This window comes from Anser anser, assembly GCF_964211835.1.
Source record: "Anser anser genome assembly, chromosome: 6".
NCBI lineage: Eukaryota > Metazoa > Chordata > Aves > Anseriformes > Anatidae > Anser > Anser anser.
In genome coordinates, this window is record NC_139726.1 from 32,027,969 (window position 1) to 32,050,854 (window position 22,886).

A 22,886-nucleotide genomic window follows, 5' to 3' on the forward strand; every position below is an offset into this window, starting at 1 on the left:
ACTGAAAACATGATACTTGTGTTTGAGGGAGAGATGCCAGTGCAGAGAATAGTTCTGAAAAAATTCTCTGAACGTATTTGGTAGTTGTTATACTTCTGATGCTGTTAACTGATAATGATTCCAGTTTTGGGGTGTATGACTGTCAGCTTTGAACCTGACTACTTTTAGAGTCTATGTGCGTTGACTTTGATCTTCCTGTTGAGGTCACAGTGCCGCAGTATTACTTGCATTCTGTTGCTCCAAATGTTTAATATAATCTGCTCATATTTAATTTTGTACCTCTGGCTAGAATTGTGCATGCTACATGGTGGTAAGTTAATAGACACTTTTCTGAAATTAATTCAGTCTTGGCTATGTGAAACCATAACACATGTTTACTAGAATAAATTGAAACTGAGAAGAAAAAACGTCTTTTGGATGATGCAGCTCAGGTAGCAAGTCATAAGGTCCCCTCACTGGCCTAATCAAATGAAGAAAAGTTTTTAAGCTGATATGAAGAAAGTGATATTAGTAAGAAGCTACAAGTGTTTAAATGACCTTACCTAAATAAACCTGTTTCTCCCCCGTGCCCCGCTTTGCTCATCTCATGACATAAATGCTTTGAAAGACAAGTGATGGAATACTCTGAACACCTGCAGATCCCTGGGGGACTTCTTAGGGAAAAAACGTTCAGACAGGTGAAACTTCGCAACATCAAGAAAATTTTAAGCAGGCAAAAGTGGAAGAGAACTTAGTGTGAGCTGGCTTTCTGTCACTTCTTTTAAAAATAGCTGGCTGTAGAAGAATAGCCATACCTCTTGCTGAGCTGTCAAAAGTGGCACTTTAACAATTATGCTCAAACTGTTGTCGAGAGACAAACAGCAATGGAGCTTCAGCATACCTGGAAAATTTGGATCAGACTGCAACTGTAGGTGTCGTACAATAACCATGGCAGCATTCTGACAAGGCTCTGGACTTAGCTTGCTTAATTATGGCTTGTCATTTGCTTTGATGAATGTCCTCTCCTGCATTTGTGTTTAACTCGTATGGGCTTTACAATAGTAGTTTGTCAACGTTAAGCTAAGGGATTCTCTCAGCATTTGGCTGTGGGAAGGTTAATTGCAAGCACTGTAGATAATTTACAGCAAATAATGGATTTTTACTTTTGACTTTCAGATCTTGTGTGGGCGACTGTGTCGGCACAGAATGCCCGGTGTGCCACATGCCAGCCTGGGTGCAAGATGTGCAGATAAACCGGCAGCTAGATAACATGATCCAGCTTTGCAGCAAACTGCGGCATCTGTTGGGCGCAGACACCTCGGGTAAGAGCAAATCTGGGTCTCCGACAGCCACTGAGTCCCGGCCGCTCTGTTTCCTTCCATGCATGTGCTTGGTAGAGAATGAGCAGTGCAGCCCTGCTTAAGATTCTGGAAGTCTGTTCCCAACCATGTTTGGAAAACTTGATGTGAAGAGAACTGTCTGTATGGATTGCTTGTTCTTCAAATCTGTTTTACTAAGAAATCTGCATGAGCGGGTTATCCATAATTCATTAGAATGTCTTTCAAAATTAGATGAAAGTGGGATATATTCCCAAGTCATGTGGCGGTTAGTTGCACACACCAGGGGCACAAGTTGTCATATCGTGTGCTCCTAAGGGAACGCAAATGTGTGATTCTCCAGCGTACACTTCTTTGGGGGGCCCTCTTAAAGGATTAAGGCATATATTATCACTCCTCTCACCTATTTGTGCACCAGGACGTGCATGGTGTCCCAGTAATTTTCGGCTTTGGGTTTTTGCACAGGGAAAGCCTCTCCTTACCCCCTGCCTAAAGAGAGAAGGAGACAAGTCTTAATTCGTTTATTTTATTCTGGACCCAAACAATCAGCTAGTCTGCTACAATGGCATTTTGTCATTGCTGACTGTGCTAGAAGATTGCAGAGATTGTGCTCCGGGAATTCATCTCTATCAAATTTCAGGCTGATTGTGAAAGTAGGGAAAAATGGAGTGAAACGAGCGTAGGTGAATGTGTCTCTTCTGTAAGCCCAGAGAGGAGCATTTTATGTAATTCCAAGTTTTAGAAAACATTCATTTAGCTGTCAGATGCAGAAAAAGTAGTTCTTCCTTCATTGTTGCTTCCTAATGTGTTTGTCTAAATAAAGGATTCTTTCTCTAAGTCTAATCCCATCAGCACCTTCGTGTTCAATAACGATGTAGCTCATTATTGACATCAAAATAGATTGAAGTGATGCGACTGGAAGCCTATGTCCAACTGCATAGGAATACGTTTTATAGAGATATAAAATCTTCCAGAGCATAGAAAACTGTAGCTTAAATGTGATTTCAGGGAAACATTTTAAGTGGTGAAGGCTTGTTGAAAATCTAGCTGCAGGAGAATCTCTGAGAAGAGCTACTTGTAATGCTAAAATGCAGCATTTAACATACAGCCTGTTATGATTATTGATACTGTTTAGACGTTTTGCAGAACTTATGGCTGGAGTAACTCTTACAAATTGGCCTGAAATTTCACTGTGCTACAAGTTAAATAATACATTCAGTCCCATAGCTCTTCGAAAATAAGCTTTGTGTGGTGTGGCTAAAGCACAGAACAAGATGAGGTCCTTTTATTGTTCTTTAAAACGATATCATGATTTTTATTGTGACTTAAAGGCTGGCTCAAAATGGAAGCTTACAAGCGTTTTATTTGGAGCTAAAATTATGAGCTCATGTGGGAGCTTGCTTTCTATCGCACTTCGTCTTTGCCCTGTATTAACATCAGTGGTCTTCTGGATGTTTTGTAGTGAGGATAAGGGGAAAAGTCTCCCAACTTCATTGCCGTGAATGGTTCAGACACAGGTAAATGAGCACAGCTCTAACAACAATCAGTTGTCTCGTACTATGGCAAATTACAGGATGCTGTACCTTCAGGTTTCTGAGAGCAAATCCTTTAGGATGTTTTGTCACTCATATCTCTGGCAAATCTGTCACTTCCCATAGACGTATGTCTTGAACTTAATATATACAAAGTGAAATATGTTTGAGTTTGGAGAATCGGGGCTTTTCTTGTTCAGAAGTTGCTTTCGTGTTCTTACAGCACTACTTTTGCTATGTTCCCGTCAGCGATGTTTTCTTCTCTCCTTCTGTTAGAAGGTCAGAAATTGTATTTTTATCTTCCAGTAAAAGAGGCACACTAAAAAAAAAATCCTTCTGCAGAGGAAAGGAAATGAAGCAGTTGAAAAGGAGTTGAAATGGGGATCTCTTCATACATTTGTTTTTTCTGTTTTGCGTATTTGTTTTATGTGTCTAGTTTTGAGACAATTGTGGCTTTTCTAGAGGCATTTGTCTGAGAACGTTGTTGACACTCGGTTTCTGATGAAAATGGGTCACACTAACCTTTTTTTTAATCCGAGAAGACAGATCTTGGAGCCCGGTAAGATCCATGTGTTGTCTTTAGAAATGCACAGAACTGCTATGGCTGAAAGGGATAGATTTAAGCTCACACATTGAACACTTCAAGTGTACAAATCCATGTACCCAGCTGGTTCCATGGTGCACATGAAGAGGGATCTCACCTGGTGCTCTGCTGGGATAAGGTGGGATAAGGACAGCTTTTTTTGTTTGTTCTAAAAAGCAGCAGCAAATAATTCAGGACAGTTTGCACAAAACAGCTCATGCTTCCCTTTTAAAGGGAAGCACAACAGATGACACTACAGAATACTGTTGGGGGATCACTGGAGAGGAATTGGCAGACAGAAGGGACCTGGAATTGGCTAGAAAATAAATGCAAACTGTAAGTAGCAAATGCTGAGTCTGAAAATTAATTAATTCATTAGAGATGTTAGACCCGTAGCATGTAGTAAGGTAAGAAGAGCAGCCTGTCCTTCTCACTGTCCACCTTCGTACCTTTACAAGGACGGTGGGAATCTGGCTGCTTAATAGATGGGATATCTGCACTCCAGTCTTGGTGCTTATGTTGCCAAATCCAAGACATCTTGAGAATTGTGGCTGATGGGATAACAGCTCCATAGGTGCCAATTCAGCAAAAGCCACTAAGGTTTTTAGAGGCAGGCTAGCTTAATAAATAATTAAAATCCCCACAACCAAAGAAACAAACCAACCAACCAAAAAAAAACCAAACCACCAAAAGGCAGCCTCCTTGAAAAGAAGGAGACTTTTTTCCCTGGGACTTTTGCTGGTGGACTTACAGGTGAGAAAATAAAGTCAGAATTGGACAGTCTGCTGTTGCTTAGAATTATTATTTATTTTTTTCTCAGCTGAGCTAGAATAACACACTAATAAACCTTTGCTGTTGATAAACAACACAAAAGACAGACAGGAGACAAGGGAATGCTTCTTCTCTGTCTAGCCCTGGATGTCTGAAGCATTGAGAGATGCAAGGACCAAGGTTGAGAAACTTACATGGACCAAGGTCTGTGGCAAGGCATTTGTGTTGGCTAACTGCTTTGTGCCTTTATTATGGAACAAGCATTCACTCCACACGATTCAAATCCACTAGCTTTGGAAACCATTGTTAAGATCATTATTTTTTTTATTAGCAAGGTCAGCATTTCAATCTGAGCAGTGTTCTCTTCCTGTAGGCAGAGGAGGAAAGGCTTAAACCAGATTGGGAGAAGTGCCATTGTGAACGTTGACAGAGCAGTTTAGGACATTATCACCATTTTTGATGAGATGTGTTTGAATCTTCCAGTTTCATTTCAATGCTGGACAAACACAAACAAATTTGTGTTACTTCATGTTGAAACAGCCTTGGACATGCAAGCGATTAGCTATAGCATGCCAAGCATACCAGCTCAAATTAGGCTGGTAAATCTGCACGGGCATGCCTTGCTGTCCAAAGTTTCATTCAACTTACATACAATTCTTAATTGCTGGTTTTAATAGAGAAAATCTATTTTTTGTCGGTCGTATTTATTTTTAAAGCTCAATTTTTCTAAAGAAGCTTCCTACCTTACATGAAAAATACCCCAATCGGGTTGCATGTTGAAAGGAACCTTGCTGGCAACAACATGTAGTCAGTTGTGGCAACATCAGATGGAGAAGTAATCTTTTAATTCATGGTTTATTTATCCCAGAATAAGTTCCAAATTGGAAGTTTTTTGTTTGTTTGTTTGTTTTTTTAATCTGGCCAGCAAAGTATCAAGAATGCTTTATTTTATAGAACTAAGAACATGTTTGATTAAAACTTCTGATGTGTGGAAGTACTCTGTGGCTTATCACTTACACATTTTGCAGATGTCTCCAAACTTTCTAGGAGAGAGATGATAGCATCTTTCTCCTGAGAGCATGGTTATTTTTGTAACAGCTGATGATTAGTATTAATAATATGAGTATTATTCCACTTCTAACCTTCTGAAGGGTAGAAATGTCCCTGTTTCCTTTGGGAGGAGGAAAAAGCATTAATCTTTGGATTATTTCACTCTCTTGTCTATCTTTCTGCAGAATTTGCAAGGCTTCCCCCCACCACTATTTCTGATTCCCTTTGCAAGTGAAACTTATTACTTGCATTTACTCTACAATATAAAATTACAGTAATTATGCTGGGTAATTAGTCAGAACTTGTTGAATCATGGACATAGTATCTAGGGTACTAGAGGTGAAGGCGGTTCATTGACAGAGATGCTCTTGAAAACGAGTTTCTAAATACTTCAGATGTTTGGGTGGTATTCTTTAGAAAGAAATTGCTGTAAATTATCCCAGCAACCACTTGTAGGTGATTTTAATTTATTCTTTGTAATGTCATCTGCCTCACTCCAACAGTCACAAAGCATGTTATTTTTCTTTCCCCCCATCCTCTTCTCATACAGAGCTAGAACTTTGCAGGTGTTGGTCAAATCTTCTTAAGCTTGTGTTGGTGCTTGTGGACAGGAGGAGAAATTAACTTTTGATTAGCCTTTATAGTATCACAGTTTAGTTTCTCATTTTCTGATGTGGAGGGGAGGACACCGAACTCCTGTTGTAAGGGTCTGCATTGCATTTCATGTATGCTGTGACATTTTTCATAATAGCCAAAGCTGAGTTTTTTGAATAGCTGGAATTTCTCCCCCCCCCCCCCCCCCGTTGAATACTTCACTTCCAAAATAATCATTCTTCAGTGAAGGCACTAATGTTGCACAGATGGTACCAAAGCACTTCCCTTTGATTTTTAATAAGGGACTAGTTTGTCAAAGAGATTTCTCAACTTCTGTTCTGAAACCCATAATAGAGAATAATTTGAAAGGCACACAATGTGCATCATTATATTCCTTTGATGCAGATTAATGATAGCTAAACCGCGTTTTCTAATTGCTTCTTTTTTCCTGTTCTAGTCTGTTACTGCACTACAGCAAAACTTGGAAATGTAGTTCTCCAGTTGCAAGGCACCGCGCATCTCCTATTTTTTGTCTACTCTCAGCCCTTTTAATACTCAAGAAATTGAATTCTATTAAATGTTATCATTAAGAAACTTGTGTTTGTTGTGTGCAAAGAAGCCTAATTTAGAAAGGATTTAGTTAATATTGTGTATATGGATGTTATGGTTAATGTGTAGGCATTGGTAAGTAAATAAATTGCATTTTTTTTAGGCTGGTTCTAATACTGCTGTTGTGGATAGTCTTTACACTAGTGCAAATGCTTGAAATAGAGAATTAGTAAGTCATGCTCCACTGATTTACCTTGTCTCAATGAATCTCTAAAAATAAATTTGTGGGGAAACTTGTTATGTATTAATAAGCCAATTAAATCTTAATCATCCATAGTCACTTTTCATCCCTGTTGAGATGCAGGCTCCGTTGATTGGCTTCCAACTTGGAGACAGGAAAGAATTCCTTTGGATCAATTTTTCTACGAGCAATTTTCTCTGAAGGTAGTTGAACTGAGCACACTTAGCTACCAGATAATGCCCTCTTTTTATAAACGAACATTTACGTATTAAACTGTAACAGCTTCCTTCGGTTTCTCAGCACTGCCTTTTCCCTCTCCCAGCTCTGAGTCCCTTGAAGGATTGGATTTTGAGGGAGGGCAGATCTGCCATTTGTCCTTATTACCTCTACTTGCACCCTTTGGAGACATCAAACTCCCCGGCAGAAGTAGCAGGAGCTTCCCTGGGTTTGCATAGCCGGAGTCTGGATGTGTGCAGGGAGATCTTTGCAGTCTGGATGGCCTTTTAGGCATGTTCCCTGAGTGCCTCCCCTGTTCTTTTACATGGCAGGTAGTTGCATGTGAGGAAGAGTAATCCCAGGAAAGCATTTATTTGGTGTATTTTCAGCAGGTTTTTAGTAACCTGGCTGGTAAGTCCCCGCTGAGCAACCAGTAACGAGCAGATCTGTTTAAGAACCCTCGTGGTTGATTTTTCACAAGCTTTCTGGCTGCCAGAAGTGGCATATACAGAGCTTCCAGTGTAAATACTTAATTGTCTTATGCTGCTTTAGATCCTACATCTGAAGGACAGTGCCTTTGATTGCATTTGTCTCTTGACTTTCAAGTCTTAGTGTGCTCTACACATCAAAAAGAATTCTGGCCATCACAAAATTGTCGGACAAATTACTTTTGCAGGCTGATTTCATTCTTGCTCCTTACTTGGAGACGACTGATAGTCCTAGCAAGGTAAATATTTTAGAAGGGAATTGGTGGTTGTGTAAACAGTGAAGGCAAGACAAGTAAATAGTAACTGTCTTATATTTTGCATCTGTTTGCAATCAGGCTCTTTTTTTTCAATGTTATTGTCAGAAGGAAATTGGATATGATATCTTCCTGACGGCTAGCGAGTTATGAGATTTCAGTCTCAATTTCAGTCCTTTTATTCTGCTTGCACCAAGCCCAGCCCTAAAGGAAGAGCAAATAGCTGCAGTTCTGTACTTGGCAATTATCTTGCCTGTACGGTGTAGTTTTTGTTAAATAACTAAATGATTGATTAGCTTGCCTCAAGCTGTATTCTTAAAGACACTCTTGGTCTGATGCCGTGCATATCCCTCTAGCTAAATCTCCTCGTGCCTTGGAGCCTATTTTAATTCAAGGGGTAAGTAGGTTAGTTTAAATCAAAAACGAGGAAACATTTAACCTTGAAACGTTCCTTTCAAAGAAAAATGTAAGTGTGCTGTGCCCTGTCTTGGGGTCTTGGTACAGGAGAGACCTGGAGCTCCAGGAGCAAGCCCAGCGAAGGGCTGCTAAAATGGCGAAGGGACTGGAGCACCTCTCCTGGAGGAGAGGCTGAGGGAGCTGGGGCTGTTCAGCCTGGAGAAAAGAAGGCCAATCTCCTCCATGCGTGAGGGTGATTTTGTGATTCTGTGGCCATTGAGGGGACGTCTGTAGCCCTTGGTCTCAGCTGCTGTTTCATGTACAGGGTGTTTCTCTGTCATCTTGGCTGTTGATTTGCAATATGCTGTGCAGTGTGACTTTTGAAATTGTTCCATTGCATATTTTTAAAATGTTTGAGATCATCAAAAAAAAATTCCTCGGAGCTATTTGCTACCAAGGAGCAAGGGCTGAAACGAGAGGACACAATTACTTGTAGGTTTTGTGTATTCCTCTGACTCACCTGCTGTATCTGTGGAATTAGCCAATGTTTGTCAGGAATGTTTAACATTCGTATAACCATTTTGTTTTTGATTGATTACAGTTACTCTTTGTGTTTTTCCTCAGATGAACTGTAATATCTCTTAAGAAAATTGTTTCTGTGCTCTTGTATATGTGCAGAGGCTACTTTGTTAAACTTGCTGCCAAAGACCACTGGGGGAGGGAACCAGTTTCTCTCCTCTGTACAGCCTGGTCAGAAATCTTGTGTGCGTGTGCTGCCCTCTGAACCTGGAGAGCTGATGGAATTTCTCTGCCTGGATGCTCACTTGCCCAGCAGATAGCTTTAGCTGCACTGGGATCCCCAAACTCCAGTGGTGTGTTGTTTTTTCTCTTCTGTTGGCAGTGCCAGTTGTTTGCAAGCCGTTGCATGTCTTCAGAAGAAATGAAGGCAACCATAGGTTCTATTTACTAACATGTCATCAGCTATTACTGCTGTTGTTGTTATTCTGATCTCTTTTTTTTCTTTTGAGGTGTTCTGCTGAAGAGTACTCTAAATTATTTTTCCTCTTCCCTTTTCCACTTAGATTCAACAGAATGTATATCCACACCAACAGGCTCCGACTCTGGGAAAAAGAGTAAGAAGGAACAGATAAAAATGTGGTTCAGCCCAAGAAGCAGGAAGATTCGATGCATCCTGAACAAGGGTCAGCCTAAGACTAAAAGCGATAGCCCTTGCCAGGACCCATCTTCAGTTTATCATTTCTTTCCTTCCCCTCCTCACGAAAAACCCAAGCCAACAAAAAAGCCAGCACAGAGGCAGAGTAAGAACGTGAAGAAAAAACGTCTAGCAGACATCAACAAAGTGTGGGGCTTAGGGAAACCTGAGCACAAAGGAGGAGTTGAGGAGAAGACTTCCAAGGAAAAGTGTGTGACCATTTGTAGCCAGCCAGTTGTCCTGTGCACTCCGGAGCCTACTGGCCCCGAAGAGACGCTTCCACAGGAGCCTCTGAAGGAAGCTGACTCCAACACAAATGTGGAGAAATTAGAAACATCACCAGAGGTACAATCCTCAGAGGAGAATGATAACAGCTTGGATGCCTGTCCTGCGCATGTCAGCAAGGAAAAAAATTGTGCTACAGAGGAATCCCCATCAATAGGAAATGAAACTACGCCTTTGAAACGTGGAAGGGAGCAATCAAGCCTCCCAGTTTCGTCTCAGACTAAAAGGCGCCGAAGAGCTGAGGGGAGCACTAGTGGGAGTGCGGGCAGGCAGGCAGCTCGCTTGGAGGAGTCGCCTCAGGGCAGCCCCATCTCCCAAGCGACTGAATCCAAGACACCTGTTCAGGTTTCCTCCTCTGTATCAAAGCTCGCTGGCACTGCGATGAAGACAAGAAGCTCTGCAGCAATGAATAGTCCTTTGTTTCCCAAATCTCCCTCTACTCCCTCTACTTCCAAGACGTGTAATCAAGTAGGAACACCACACAGTCCTTCTGTGTTCAAGTCCCCTGGTGGCGCTAACGCGGTTGCCCGAAGAAACTACAAAGGAGAGACTTTGCTTCACGTTGCTTCCATCAAGGTAGGACTGTCATCTTCTATCTCAGCTGTAAATGGGTCTAAAAAGATGGTGTTGTATTTAAAAATATCCTGAAAACCACTTCACTGCATCCTGGCTTTGTGCGGAAAACTCACTTTGGGGTCTTTGTTGTCTGTGTTTAGTGAGGAGCTTGCAACCTGTTTCTGTGCCTTCAGAAAGAAATGGCTATTGGAATGATCAAAGATCTCATACTGGAGAGTCTCAGTGTATCACAGTGTCAGTTCTGCTTCTGGGCTCTGGGAAGCAATAACCATTCAAGTGTTTTGGCTTTCTGTGCTGGGAAGTTGTCTCTGTGACCTTTTGCAAGGAGTATTACTAGTAATTCCAGATCTCCCTGAGTGACCTCGATCGGTTTAACTTGACCTGGTAAGTCAGTCAGGGCAGGATTTGAATTACTGACATAAAGATGACCGTGCAACCTTTGGTACATATTTTGTAATCGTTGGGATCCCCATCTGATGGCAGTGGCAGCTCAGAAGGCTCAAAATACGGCACCATGGGATTTCCTTGCTAAGCCCTATGCCCTCAGTATGCAGTCCTCACAAGGGAGAGGGAGCACGAGGAGAGCTGAGATATTCTCAGGAGACTTTGCTTTTACGTAGGATCAATATTATTCAGTGACACTTGCTACTCATCTTGTTGCGAGTTATTGTCCTAGCCAAATTCTGCTGGGATAAAACACTGTGGGCTTTGCCCTTTGCAGCGGTTATCCTTCCCTCTTACTGCTTAACAGCTACACACATGTGGGGTAAGCTGAAAGCTTACAGTCAGACTCATCAAACGCACTAATATGGCAGCTCTTTTCTGTGAGGGCATCTCAAAGAATTTGTATTCTGGCAATTTAAATGTACTTTGTGCTAAATCATAATATAGAAATACCGTGTTGTTAATAAACTGCCTGTGCTGGTAGAATTGATTCACCTATAAGCGTCCTGACATTTATACAGCACTTCTATTTGTCGAGACAAAGGCTGTTCTTGATAAATAACAGTGTCCTCTTTCAAAGGCACTCTAATAAGCCACTCCTGCTGCACATGAGACCTTTTTAAATGGAAGTGGCAGCTGGGCTGAGTTGAGTTCAAATCTCTTACTCGATGCCATTAATACTGAATTAGGGAGGAGAAAATGAAACATTGTCCTCATAGGACTCAAGAGCTTTAGAGGATAGATCTTGCCACCTCTCTTCATAAGGCTTCTATATTCCTGTTTATTAAAGCACTGTTTACAAATTATTCTTCCATGACTTTCTGGGAATTTCTAAAGAATACCATCGCGACTGGTTCTAAAAACTGAGCTACCTTGACAAGTCTTCGCACAGGTGTGGCTTCCAGCACTACGCCCCATCCTTCTTTGGCACACAAGTTCTTCATCCCAGAAAGGAGAGCGTCGCTGCAGCCTGTTGTGAGACTCGGAGTAGAGTGATATGCCAGGCTTTTCATTGCAGAGCATTTTGAAGATAAAGGGGTAAAAATTAGGCAGTTGGTGCTGTAGAGACAAAGAACAAACATATTACAGCTGTCCAAGGTTGGTGGTGTAGCCTCTCGGGACTGCTACAGGGCTACATTCTGCCTCGGTTGGCTGAAATGCTGAACTCCAGCTGTGCTGGAGGCAGTGGGGTGGGCAGACACCTGAGTAAATGCTATTTCAGTCCTGTGAATGAATTCATTTTGGTTTCTTTTTTAATGTTTTCAGTCATTGAGCAAGAGGGGAAGTAGTTTCTGTTCCTCACTGGTTCAGCTGTGTAAAGCTCCTTTGTTTGTACTGAGATGCTCTTTGGTAAAGGCATGGTCAACTAACTAGGGCTCTGGGGTGATCCCAAAGTTACCATACCCCTTTAAATCTAGTCAAAATAAGGCAAGGAGAGTCGTCTTTTGGTTATGGTCTTAATTTCCTTGTATCTGTTTCTAGCTACTAAACTTTCAGTGCAACTGGGAAAGCTCTTCTGCTGTGTGAACCTCAGCTCCTTGTCTGTAGAAGGAGGTAATATGGATGAGGAGACGTGAGGACTGGGTCTTTCCAGAGAACTACTCACGATGGGGTTTGCTAATTTTTACTTTGCAAAGCAGTGAACAAATAATAGTGGTTCATCACCACGAATCCGCTGGGAGCGTGTGCCAATTGCAAGAAAACCTCTTATTGCATGCAAGTATCTTCATTATAACCCGTGTGTTTCTAGATTGCTAGGTGCAGGAGCCTTGCTATTACACGTAACAAGTGCTGGGACTGATGAATGTGTTCTCAAAGAAGCTGGTCTTGAAAATACTGGGTTTTATCCTGTATGTATATTCCCATTGTGCCTTTAAAAATAGCCCTGTCAGATCTTTGGTTTCGGAAAGAAGTATTTCTGTGTTTATCTTCCAGTTGTGTTACAGGTGAATTTTTCTCCTTGTTTCCACAGTCAGCAATATTTTTCCCTGTGTGTAGTGAGAAACAGTCTTAAAACAGCCACCTTGTCCCCGAAGTGAAACAGTCATATTCTCTAGGACTTAATTAATTAGCAAAATAAATATCTGTACCATTTTCATTAGCTGTTAGGGTCTAATACTCTGAATGTAATGAAAGCTCATCAACTTTTTTCTTATTTAAAAGATAATTAACAACGTTATGGGGCATTAAAATTAAGTGTATTGTGCTGTTTCAACCAATTCTGAGGGATTGTCCCCATTTACTACTCTTACCCTAGTGAGAAGCTTACTGAAATCAGAACGGTTCTCGAGAAAGATTCTAGCGTGGGTCAGCTCCACGCAGAGTTACCCTAATAAATTGAAATAAATGCCTCTCTTCCCAGAGCAGACAGCAGTCATGTTCATCTTCCTCCATAGTCAATAAAGGTAAAAAGTTCCAATTAGTAAGGATGCAAAACGTGACCTCCTGCACTCCTAATATTCTAAACTGGTGGGAAGTTGTCCCCATCACCAGCCCTTCTCTATAACAGTGTTTTTTCCCCAGTAAAATAATGAGTTGTTCGCAGTGCCAGCTCTTACGTATATGACAATTAATTGTGGCACAGTATTATTTAGCTAGGTGGTACAGTGTCTTAAATTTAGTGCAGAAATCAAAATTTTTTGTACTTTGGTGCAGCATTTCGGGTCTTGGTGGTGGCTGCCTTTCTTCTGCCCAGCCTGAGCGGGGTCGCTGGGGCTGGGCAGGGAGGAATGGGAAGGGAGGAGAGCACCAGGGTGGCTGGGAGAAGGTTTTGACTTCTGCTTCCAGCCAGAAGGACCAGTTGTGGTTGCCTCCAGCTCCAGGAGCCCTTTAGATCTGGCAGCTCTGGCTGGGAGGGATTTCAGAAGGCTTTACCTGCGGTTAGCCTGCACTGCTGGACTCTTCATATTCATTATACTTAGCGCTGCAATAACTGTTAGATAATTCCTTGCGAGCCTGGGAGATTCTTCTTCCTTGCTATTGCTTTGTTACTAGCTGTGTAACAGCACAGCAGAGCGCAAAGGGAGGTGCTGTGAGCATCAGCTGGCCACCACGTCAGCTGGGATCCTTTTGCAGGTATCGCTGCCCGAGCCAGCTGTGCAGTCCCTTGCTTTTGGTACCAGCCATGCACGTATCTCGTGGTTAAGTGCCAGATCATGCATGCAGCCTCCAGGTTCCTAGCAGCACGGTGGGTACAGGAGCTACACCTCTGACAGCCCCAGCCTCTCCTGAGCAAGGCAGCGTCCTCCTGCCAGCTGCTTCGTGCAGAATTCACCCATCGCTTTCTCCAAGGTCTTCGTGTCCAGGCCTCCTGCTTCCGTGACTCAGCTGCGCGGCAGTACAGAAAAGAGCCCGTGGTACAGGAGCACAGCCCCCCTCGTTATGGGTAGTATCCAGCAGGTAGCTTAAGACAAACGTGAGGTCACGTTTTAAATGCAGAACTTAAGAATGTGAAAATTAGCACCAAGTGAAAGCAGTCCATCTTCCTAAATACTACTCCGAAAGCTTAGAAATGCATTGCCGTTTTGTTTTCTGTAGTGCTTGGTTATTACTTTTTGTATTACTTAATTTCTTCTGTGTTGTCTTTTTGTCACAAATAAGCAATTCTGCATCCTTATGTTTGCTGGTCAGGAAATGGTCTGCTGGGTTGTCACAGCCCTTAAGTTACCCAGCCTGTGGGTGTGTGAACGCGGTGACAGTGGGCTCCTCGCGTTCTGCAACATACAAGCACACAAAGTTTTATTCCTTTACAGTGATTTATTGCAAGTTACCACAAATTACCACTAGTAAAGCAAGCCTGTATTTAGCTTAATTCCCCGTATGTGTGCTTATCTATATTATTTCAAAGTGCTACTGGCAGAGTTCTCACCAAACTGCTCCCAGGAGCGGGGCCAGCGACGGTGGGCTGAAGTTTGGTTCAGTGATGATCTGTGTCACGGGGTCTGGTGTCAGCCAGGTGTCCTCAGCTGTCCAGGAGATCTCGTTTGGAGACGTTCATGCAGGGAAAGCTCTTGGAGAGATGCTCCGCTTTGGGTAGACAGAGTGACTTCTCTATTTTTAGGGACCTTAGGGGTGTAGGACAGCAGCAGCCTGTTGCTGACTTCTGTTTTTTAACCTGGACCAGCCAATAGATGTTGCTGGTCTGTATTTTCTTAGATCACTTTTTGCCTTCCCAGTCTGATTTTTACTTTCCTCAGAAGTACTTCTGTTTTTTCAGCTGATGATGATGATTAGTGCAGCTTTTTTGAGCTTATCAAGGGTGTTTCAGGATGTTTCAGGTTCTCAGGTACCCAGCTGCACTTGGAGGATGCCAGCTGCACGTCTCAAGGATGTTCCAGGCTCCCAGGCCAGCAGACATCTTCTTCTGTCAGTATCTTTCCTGTTACAACCAGATTGCCTTTACGGTTGCTCCTGTCATGGATAGAGAAATAATTTAGAGAAATCTGAGGTGAGAAGCTCCCCGTTTCCTGGAAACAGTTGGAGCATTCACAATTACTCTGTAATTCACTTTTTGTCCTCTTTAACCACTTAGCATGAGCTGTAAATAACCTAGTTTTCCTCCTGCTGTGCCATATCCTAACAAGCAAATGTATTTGGGTTTGAAAGGTGTTTTTTCTCATTTGTTTGACCTAAAGCTTGAAGTTTCTCATTTACCTTTGCAAACAAAGGGAGAAGCACTCGGTTGATGTGGTGCAGCTTTTTAGCTGCCTTCATCTACTGCCGTAATTCTTTGGGTCTCTTCTTTGAACAGGTAGAATATTTTCAGTAACTTGATTTAAAGGTGACTTTTGGGGAACAAAACCTGGTCCAAGCCAAGTTGTCTGGGCTTCTGCCATCAGCATCTGCAGGAGCTGGATTCTCCCTGGGAGGGGCGTGCTTTTAAAGCTGTGTAAACACCTTTCTCTGTGCAAATTAACGCCACGCTGTCTTCTAGACCTGCCAACAGATGGCCCCACAGCCTTTCCAGCTTCTGAGATTTTCAGAGCTCCCTTAAGCTGTAGCAGAGGAAGAGCCAACCCGACACATTGTTTTGTTGTCACTGTACATAAGGTTGGTTACGAGCTTCAAATGACCTTTGCTTTACTTCTTCCAAGCAAATAATTCTACGTTCTGCGGTGGTTCCAGCCTCTTCAGAAGCTGCTTGTAATCCTTTATTGATAATGAGATTTAAAAATGAATGCTTCCCTGCTAATTGTTCCAGATAGCATTCTTCTACGTGGTGCTTGTCCTCTGGACAACTTTAGAAGAAGCAGCATCTCCAGTTGTTTCCACTCTTGCTATGGACTGCCGAGATGAGCTCTTAGGCTCCTCTTGCTGTTACCTGGTATAGTTAGGGCTCTGACTTGTCTTGCTGGGATAAGCGAACTCACGGGACCATGGACAAAATCCATTTCAATATTAGTCAGAGTATAATTTTATATCTCAAATCTTTATATCTCAAAAGCATATCTTTAAATCTCAAAGCAATAGCTGGGGATTGGTGTAGTCTCTTCTGCTTTCCTGCTTGGGGAGGAAAGAAGTCTGGTATATTGGTGTTTGCAGCTGGGACTTATCCCTGCTGGGTGCTTATCCTCTCACATTTAAAATTGTGCAAAACACGGACTGACTGTACACACGCGAGGAATTCTGCCAACTTTGATAGATCTGGTCAATGTGTCAAGCAGTCACTGCTACTCTTGGGATCGCCATCAGGTGCTGGTGACTCTCCTTGCAGGCAGGGCTCTAACACGAAGCAGATCTGCTAAGGATCTGCTTCCTGAAATTGCCTGCCTGGTTTTTAGCTAAATATTCACAATATAATATCCAACTGGAGAGCTTCTTAGGGGACAAAGGCATGTCCTCCTAGCATATGGCATAGATGTGAATTTAAAACTTAATTTCTGGCTATGTTTCTTTTAATTTTGAGGCTCTGAACGATGTTCTTAACGTGCCACTTGTAATCCTGATGGGCTGCACCGAGAGCTTCCCGTCCCTGCTGCCCCTCTGGTTGTGCGGTGCCACTTGCGGAGAGCAGCTTCCATTTCCACCCGAGGCAATGACAGGCTTTTCTTCTGTAACAGCAAAACGCCAGTCTCCTAATTTTGTCTTGGACCTGGTTTTCGTTCTGCAGATGCTGTACTGTTGTCCACGCCAGCGACGCTTCCTTTGATAAAACTCCAGTGATGCTTTACAAATCAACATTTACATTGCTGTTCTGAAAAGCTCTGATATGCCAGTGCCCACACAAATTATTAGCTATGCTTCCTGCTCTAAAGGAGTACTGTTGAAATGTCAAACCCTTGCCGAACGTGTTTGCAAACTTAACTTTAAATGATAAGCTCAGATCTCGCTTATTATAGATAATTGTATCTTTTCTCTGTAGGAGAAGATCTAATGCTGATCACTGTCTTAGCTGCTTCTGAATAACTATTGAGACTTGATACGTGTCTGTTACCTTGCAACCATAAAGCAGCACACGCTGTAATTGCTCTGAAATGTAACGTTTTGCTGGGACATCCAGGCTGTGAATATAATGCATGAAGCTTCCCTCATGTGTTAATTTGCTTGACAGTTTAAAGCCGGTGATTCTCGGCACTTTTTTTTGGTGAATTTTGAGTTTACATTTGTTGCTTGCTGGATTTATTTCTGTTGAGCAGAGTTTGATGACTTAATATTTTCTCTAAGGAGTGAAGATTAAAGCTATTCTATTTATCAGCCGTGTTCCTTGGTAACAAAAAATGGGATTGAATTTATTTTTGTTGTATTTAAGGTTTAATTTATTATTTTCTCACTTCTTCCTAAGGTATGCTGTGGAATAACAGGGATTCCTTGAATTGCCACTGCTTGAGGGCACAGAACTCTGTGTATTATGGAATGAACTCTTTTCTTGCTTTAAGACCTGCACTGCAGAGATTTCCTTGCCTCAGCTTCTGCAGGAGGCTTCTCCTTGCCTATTTATAGTTGCACCTGTACACGATCCAATCTTATCGCTAACTTTGTTTTCTGTTTGCCTTTAGGAACATCAAAACCTCACATTCACAAATTCTCCCCAGTTGCTTCCTTCATCTTATTTCTGCTTGGCCTCTTTCCTTTTTCTATAATCTTGTGCATCAGTTTCTTGTATTTTCCACATACATTTCCTTGCTTATAGTAAAACCTGAATGTGGCGTGTTTTTTTTTTTTTTCCAAAAATCAAATGAAAACATTTTTTTTAGAATAACTGTCAGAGAAAGTTTCTGTAAGATTCAACGTGGGTAGTAATTTTAGTGTTAAATAGAAATCCTTTTTCTTTTGACTTGTGGGGAAAAATTTCTAGCAGCTTGTCAGGCTTATTAATCTATTTTATCTATGCATTTTCTAGACAGTTATTTAGATGTAAAAGATAAAACATCCAGTTGGAATTAGAAGCAACTTCTGAATAAACATTCCTGATCTTAACCTTGCAGTCGATTCTAGTGTATGGATAGTAATCAGCACAAACCTGCCCATTTCAGAATTCTGAGTTAGGACTCTTATGCACCTGATTTTTAGTTTTAAAATATTTGTATGAAGTATGTAGGTGCTTTTAAATGAGCAACAATGAGGAATAGTGGTTTCCAAACCAGCTGAGATTTTGTTATCCTGGAAGACTTACACCATTGTGTTTTTATTGCAGGTAGACTTACACAGACAACAGTTCTGCATCTTACAGTTCTGTCTCTTCATTACCTTTTAATAACAGCCATGTTTCTTACTTTTGCAGGGTGACTTAGGAGCTGTTGAACAGCTGCTGAAAAATGGGGCAGATCCCAATGTTAAGGACAATGCTGGCTGGACACCACTGGTGAGTCGTAGACTTCTTTTTGCCATCGGTCTCTCTCTCACTTTTCATTCCATCCCTACTTTTCTCTCGTATTTTGCTTCCCTTCATACACACTTAACCGACAAAGAATTGTGCAAGGTGGAGAAATGATAAAGTGTAAAAATTTATTATTAGCAGCTATTGATCTGCCAAATCCACCTCTCCTTTGCTAGGTTAGAACGTGCCAACAAATCTGTCTGAGATTCTGCAAATGCAGAAAATGTAACTGATAACTACAAAAGGATCAATTGCAGATAATTTGTATGTTTTATGGGTTCTTGATGCCCTTGGTGTTTTCCTTACAATTTAGGAAATATATGCAGTGGTTGAATGAAAAAATATTGCATACTTGAATGATAGTAAATAAGTTTTTTTCAGTGATGACTTCTTTCTCTCCCAAAGAGTACTTTTGACTGAGTCTGTAAGCAGGGAGGCTTTGTTCTCTCTGGTCTAATTTGCACACAATTGGCCTTTGTTCAGCTTCTCTCTAGGCTTGCGATTAGTGCCAGGTTTCAAGGTTAATTCATGTCAGGAACATAATGCAGCATCCTTGCATTGTCTTCCCTGGCCTTCTGCTGAGAGGTGTCTGAATGTGTTGGCTGGTGTGACAGAGGTACCTGCTCTGAACTGTGTTCCACTTGAGTTTTCCCTCCTTACCGCTTGTGGCCTTCCCCTCCTAGCACGAGGCGTGTAACCATGGGCACAAAGCGGTGGTGGAGCTGCTGCTGCAACACAAAGCACTGGTGAACACCACGGGCTATCAGAACGACTCGCCCCTGCACGATGCTGTCAAGAATGGGCACGTGAGCATTGCTGAGCTGCTGCTTTTGCACGGGGCCTCCCGCGATGCAGTGTAAGTAGATGTGAAATGTTACTTTAGCTGGGGCACCATCTGCAGCCTCCAGGGTGTATGTTAAGTAAATAAGAAGCAAAGCTAGTAATAAATGTGATTATTAGAAGTGGTGGTAGTGGTGTAAAACGTATGTTCTGTTATGCTTGTATCCCCCTTTTCAAGGTAGGTGTTCCCATTTGAACTTTGTCCGAAGCTTTTCTGAGAATGTCATAAGTAGCTGGAGAATTGGAGACCAAAGTAGGAAAGTAACAAAATATGTTTACCCAATTTTCACCCTTTTCTGTTGGCATCTTGTTATAGCTACTGTCAGATACAGGATGCTGAACTATATGAGCTTTGAACTGCTACAGCTGTTTTTCTCTTTTACTTTCCCTACACTACGTGCTAGCAGAAGGTGTTTCAGTCCAGTCTCTTTTAACTTTTTAAGTGGCGTAGACAAACCGAGATTTGTGAAGGTTTTTTTTCTTCTTGTTCTTTGTCATTTCAAAGCACTAATCCTCGGTACGCTTCCTAATTCCTAAAAGGCTTAGACACATTCTCAATGAATCTGTGTTGATATTCGTGCTGAAGATTTTGGCATTTATGTACAGGAAGTGCTAAAGTGTATGTTAGGTAAGGAATAACCCTGCAAACTATTATTATATCAGGTGCTAAATGTAGTTTTAGGTGTTGTAGTGTTGCTGTTATGCCAGGAGCTTTATTTATAAAAATTGAGTCTAACACGTGTCAATAGGGGTGTTTGTGTATAAAGTAACAAGACAGGATGAAGTCTTGCATGACATGAATTTCCTTGCCGGGAGCATAAAGGAACATAAACACGTTCAGCTTAATCACTTCAACTCACAATATTCACTCTCAAAGATCGCAGAACTAAGGTATTCTGAGGAAAAGCACAGGGTTTGCAAAAACAATCCTGGTCTTGAAAACACTGGAGTTGGAGAAGAGGGGGGGAAAAACCCCACACAAAATAAACCACCAAAACTGTGAAAAAGTAAAACAAGGTTCAGTTGTTCATCTTCACTTTGTTCTTGAACAACAAAGACCATCACACTACACCTTAAGCTGACAACTTAAGGTGCTTAACTCAGGGTGCTTAAAGAGCTGGCTGACGTCATCGCGGGACCTCTCTCAATTGTTTTTCAACGATCTTGGGAATCTGGAGAGGTCCCATTGGACTGGAAGCTGGCAAATGTTGTGCCAATTTTCAAGAAGGGTAAGAAAGAAGACCCTAGCAATTACAGGCCTGTCAGTCTCACGTCAGTGCCTGGTAAAATTATGGAGAGGATGATCCTTGAAGTTATTGAAGCGCACCTGGGGGACAATGCAGCCATTGGTCCCAGCCAACACGGGTTCATGAGGGGTAGGTCTTGCCTAACAAATTTGATTTCCTTTTATGATAAGATCACCCATCTAGTCGATCAAGGGAAACCAGCTGATGTGATCTTTTTGGACTTCAGCGAAGCTTTTGACACAGTTTCCCACAGGATCCTACTGGATAAAATGTCCAGCATACAGCTAAACAAAAACATCATGCGGTGGGCGAGCAATTGGCTGACGGGCAGGGCTCAAAGGGTTGTGGTTAATGGGGCACATCTGGCTGGCGGATGGTCTCTAGTGGGGTCCCTCAAGGCTCCATTTTAGGGCCAGTCCTCTTCAATGTTTTTATAAATGATTTGGATGTAGGACTAGAAGGTGTTCTGAGCAAATTTGCTGACACCAAACTTGGAGGAGTTGTGGACTTCGATGAGGGTGGAAAGGCCTTGCAGAGAGATCTGGACAGATTGGAGAGCTGGGCGGTCACCAACCGCATGAAGTTTAACAAAAGCAAGTGCCTGGTCCTGCACCTGGGACGGGGCAACCCTGGCTATACGTACAGACTGGGCGATGAGACGCTGGGGAGCAGCCCCGCAGAGAGGGGTCTGGGGGTTGTGGTTGACAGCAAGCTGAATATGAGCCAGCAGTGTGCCCTGGCAGCCAGGAGGGTCAACCATATCCGGGGATGCATCAAGCACGGCATCGCTAGTCGGTCGAGGGAAGGGATTGTCCCGCTCTACTCTGCGCTGGTGCGGCCTCACCTCGAGTACTGTGTGCAGTTCTGGGCACCACAGTACAAAAAGGGCGTGAAACTGTTGGAGAGTGTCCAGAGGAGGGCGACGAAGATGGTGAAGGGCCTGGAGGGGAAGACGTATGAGGAACGGCTGAGGTCACTTGGCCTGTTCAGCCTGGAGAAGAGGAGGCTGAGGGGGGACCTCATCACAGTCTACAGCTTCCTCGCGAGGGGGAGTGGAGAGGCAGGTGACCTATTCTCCGTTATCACCAGTGATAGGACCCAGGGGAATGGTGTTAAGGTGAGGCAGGGGAAGTTTAGGCTAGACATCAGGAAGAGGTTCTTCACCGAGGGGGTGGTTGCACACTGGAACAGGCTCCCCAGTGAAGTAGTCACTGCACCGAGCCTGTCTGAATTTAAGAAGCAATTGCACTGTGCACTTAGCCACATGGTCTAAACTTTTGGTCAGACCTGTGTAGTGCCAGGAGTTGGACTTGATGATCCTTATGGGTCCCTTCCAACTGGGGATATTCTGTGATTCTATGAACTTCAGAAACTCATTTTCAAACCACTTGAGTATTAGTCTCCAGTTGGGTGACACTTCCCACTTGTCTGCCTGGTATTTGAAAGTGTAGCACAGACACTTGCTTTGCAGGCTTTTGACAGGACTTAAGCATGGAGGATTTGCGTGACAGAGACTCCAAATGCCAGCAGTGGGCTTTTCAGCTCTCCTCTTAGCCTTAGTCTCTACCACATGTGCTTAGACAAACTGAGATGAAGCTGAGCCTATTTCAGCTCATTCTGCATTAGCAAACACGACCTTCTATTGAAACAGGAGCTTTTTAATCACGGATGGAAAGATTTATGTAAATCTTAAATTCTGGTTTAGTTTTCCCTGGAAATAGGTAACATTCAGTTGTATATTAAAACAGCGTGACATAGGATAGGTCACAGCTTGCAACTAGCTGCTTCTTGCAGTACTTTTAAGCATCACAAATGGCTTCTTACCCACTTCTAAATATGCAGTGTTCTTGACTTAATCTCCATGCTGCTTGGAATCTCTACCGTGTGGTGTTCATAAATATATATTTATATGTTTTTTTCTTAAAATCTCTTGGGGAACAAATCTAGTCTTCCTTGATCTGTTTCATTCCTTTGGCAAAAATCCAGTCCTCCCTCCTCTGGAAAAAGTGAGGCCTCCAGATCTTCTGTAGACTCTCTCCCTTGCTGAAGTGTTACTGTACGTATTCCTATTGTAGTGATGAGGCAAGGACCCTTTTTCCATTTTACAGAGAGCATAAGAGACATAAAGAGGAAGGAATCTAAAAGTGAAGTGTTCAGGCTTGAATAGTAAGGTTTTACTGACCTCTTCCAAATGTTATCAAGAAACAATATAAATAAGAACAACATGGCTGAGCCTTCTGAAAATGTTTTATGCCTCCCTCCCTTTTCGACAGAGCCCTGCTAGTTTTCAACAAATTGCACTCTGATCCTTGCCAGGACCATGACTTTGCAAATCTTACAGTTTTTTTTTCCTGCCAGTGACTCTGGAAGCTGTAGTACTAATTAAACAGTGGTTGGATTTGTCTAGGTAAGTGGATTTGAAACCTATTCAGTGTAGGTTTTTTTTTTTTTTTTTTCCTAGTGGATGCAGGAATC

The 22,886-nt window shown here is 42.4% G+C and overlaps 1 protein-coding gene across 1 annotated transcript in view; it reads left to right on the top strand.

Annotated features, from left to right (window-relative positions):
- BARD1 (BRCA1 associated RING domain 1) overlaps nucleotides 1-22,886 on the top strand; it is a 46,588-nt gene that overhangs the window by 2,820 nt on the left and 20,882 nt on the right. Inside the window, exons 3-6 of the mRNA XM_083840623.1 lie at nucleotides 1,156-1,301; nucleotides 9,073-10,064; nucleotides 18,229-18,309; nucleotides 19,008-19,180. Of these exons, the coding sequence (XP_083696749.1) occupies nucleotides 1,156-1,301; nucleotides 9,073-10,064; nucleotides 18,229-18,309; nucleotides 19,008-19,180 (1,392 nt within the window). The remainder of the gene's footprint in view (nucleotides 1-1,155; nucleotides 1,302-9,072; nucleotides 10,065-18,228; nucleotides 18,310-19,007; nucleotides 19,181-22,886) is intronic.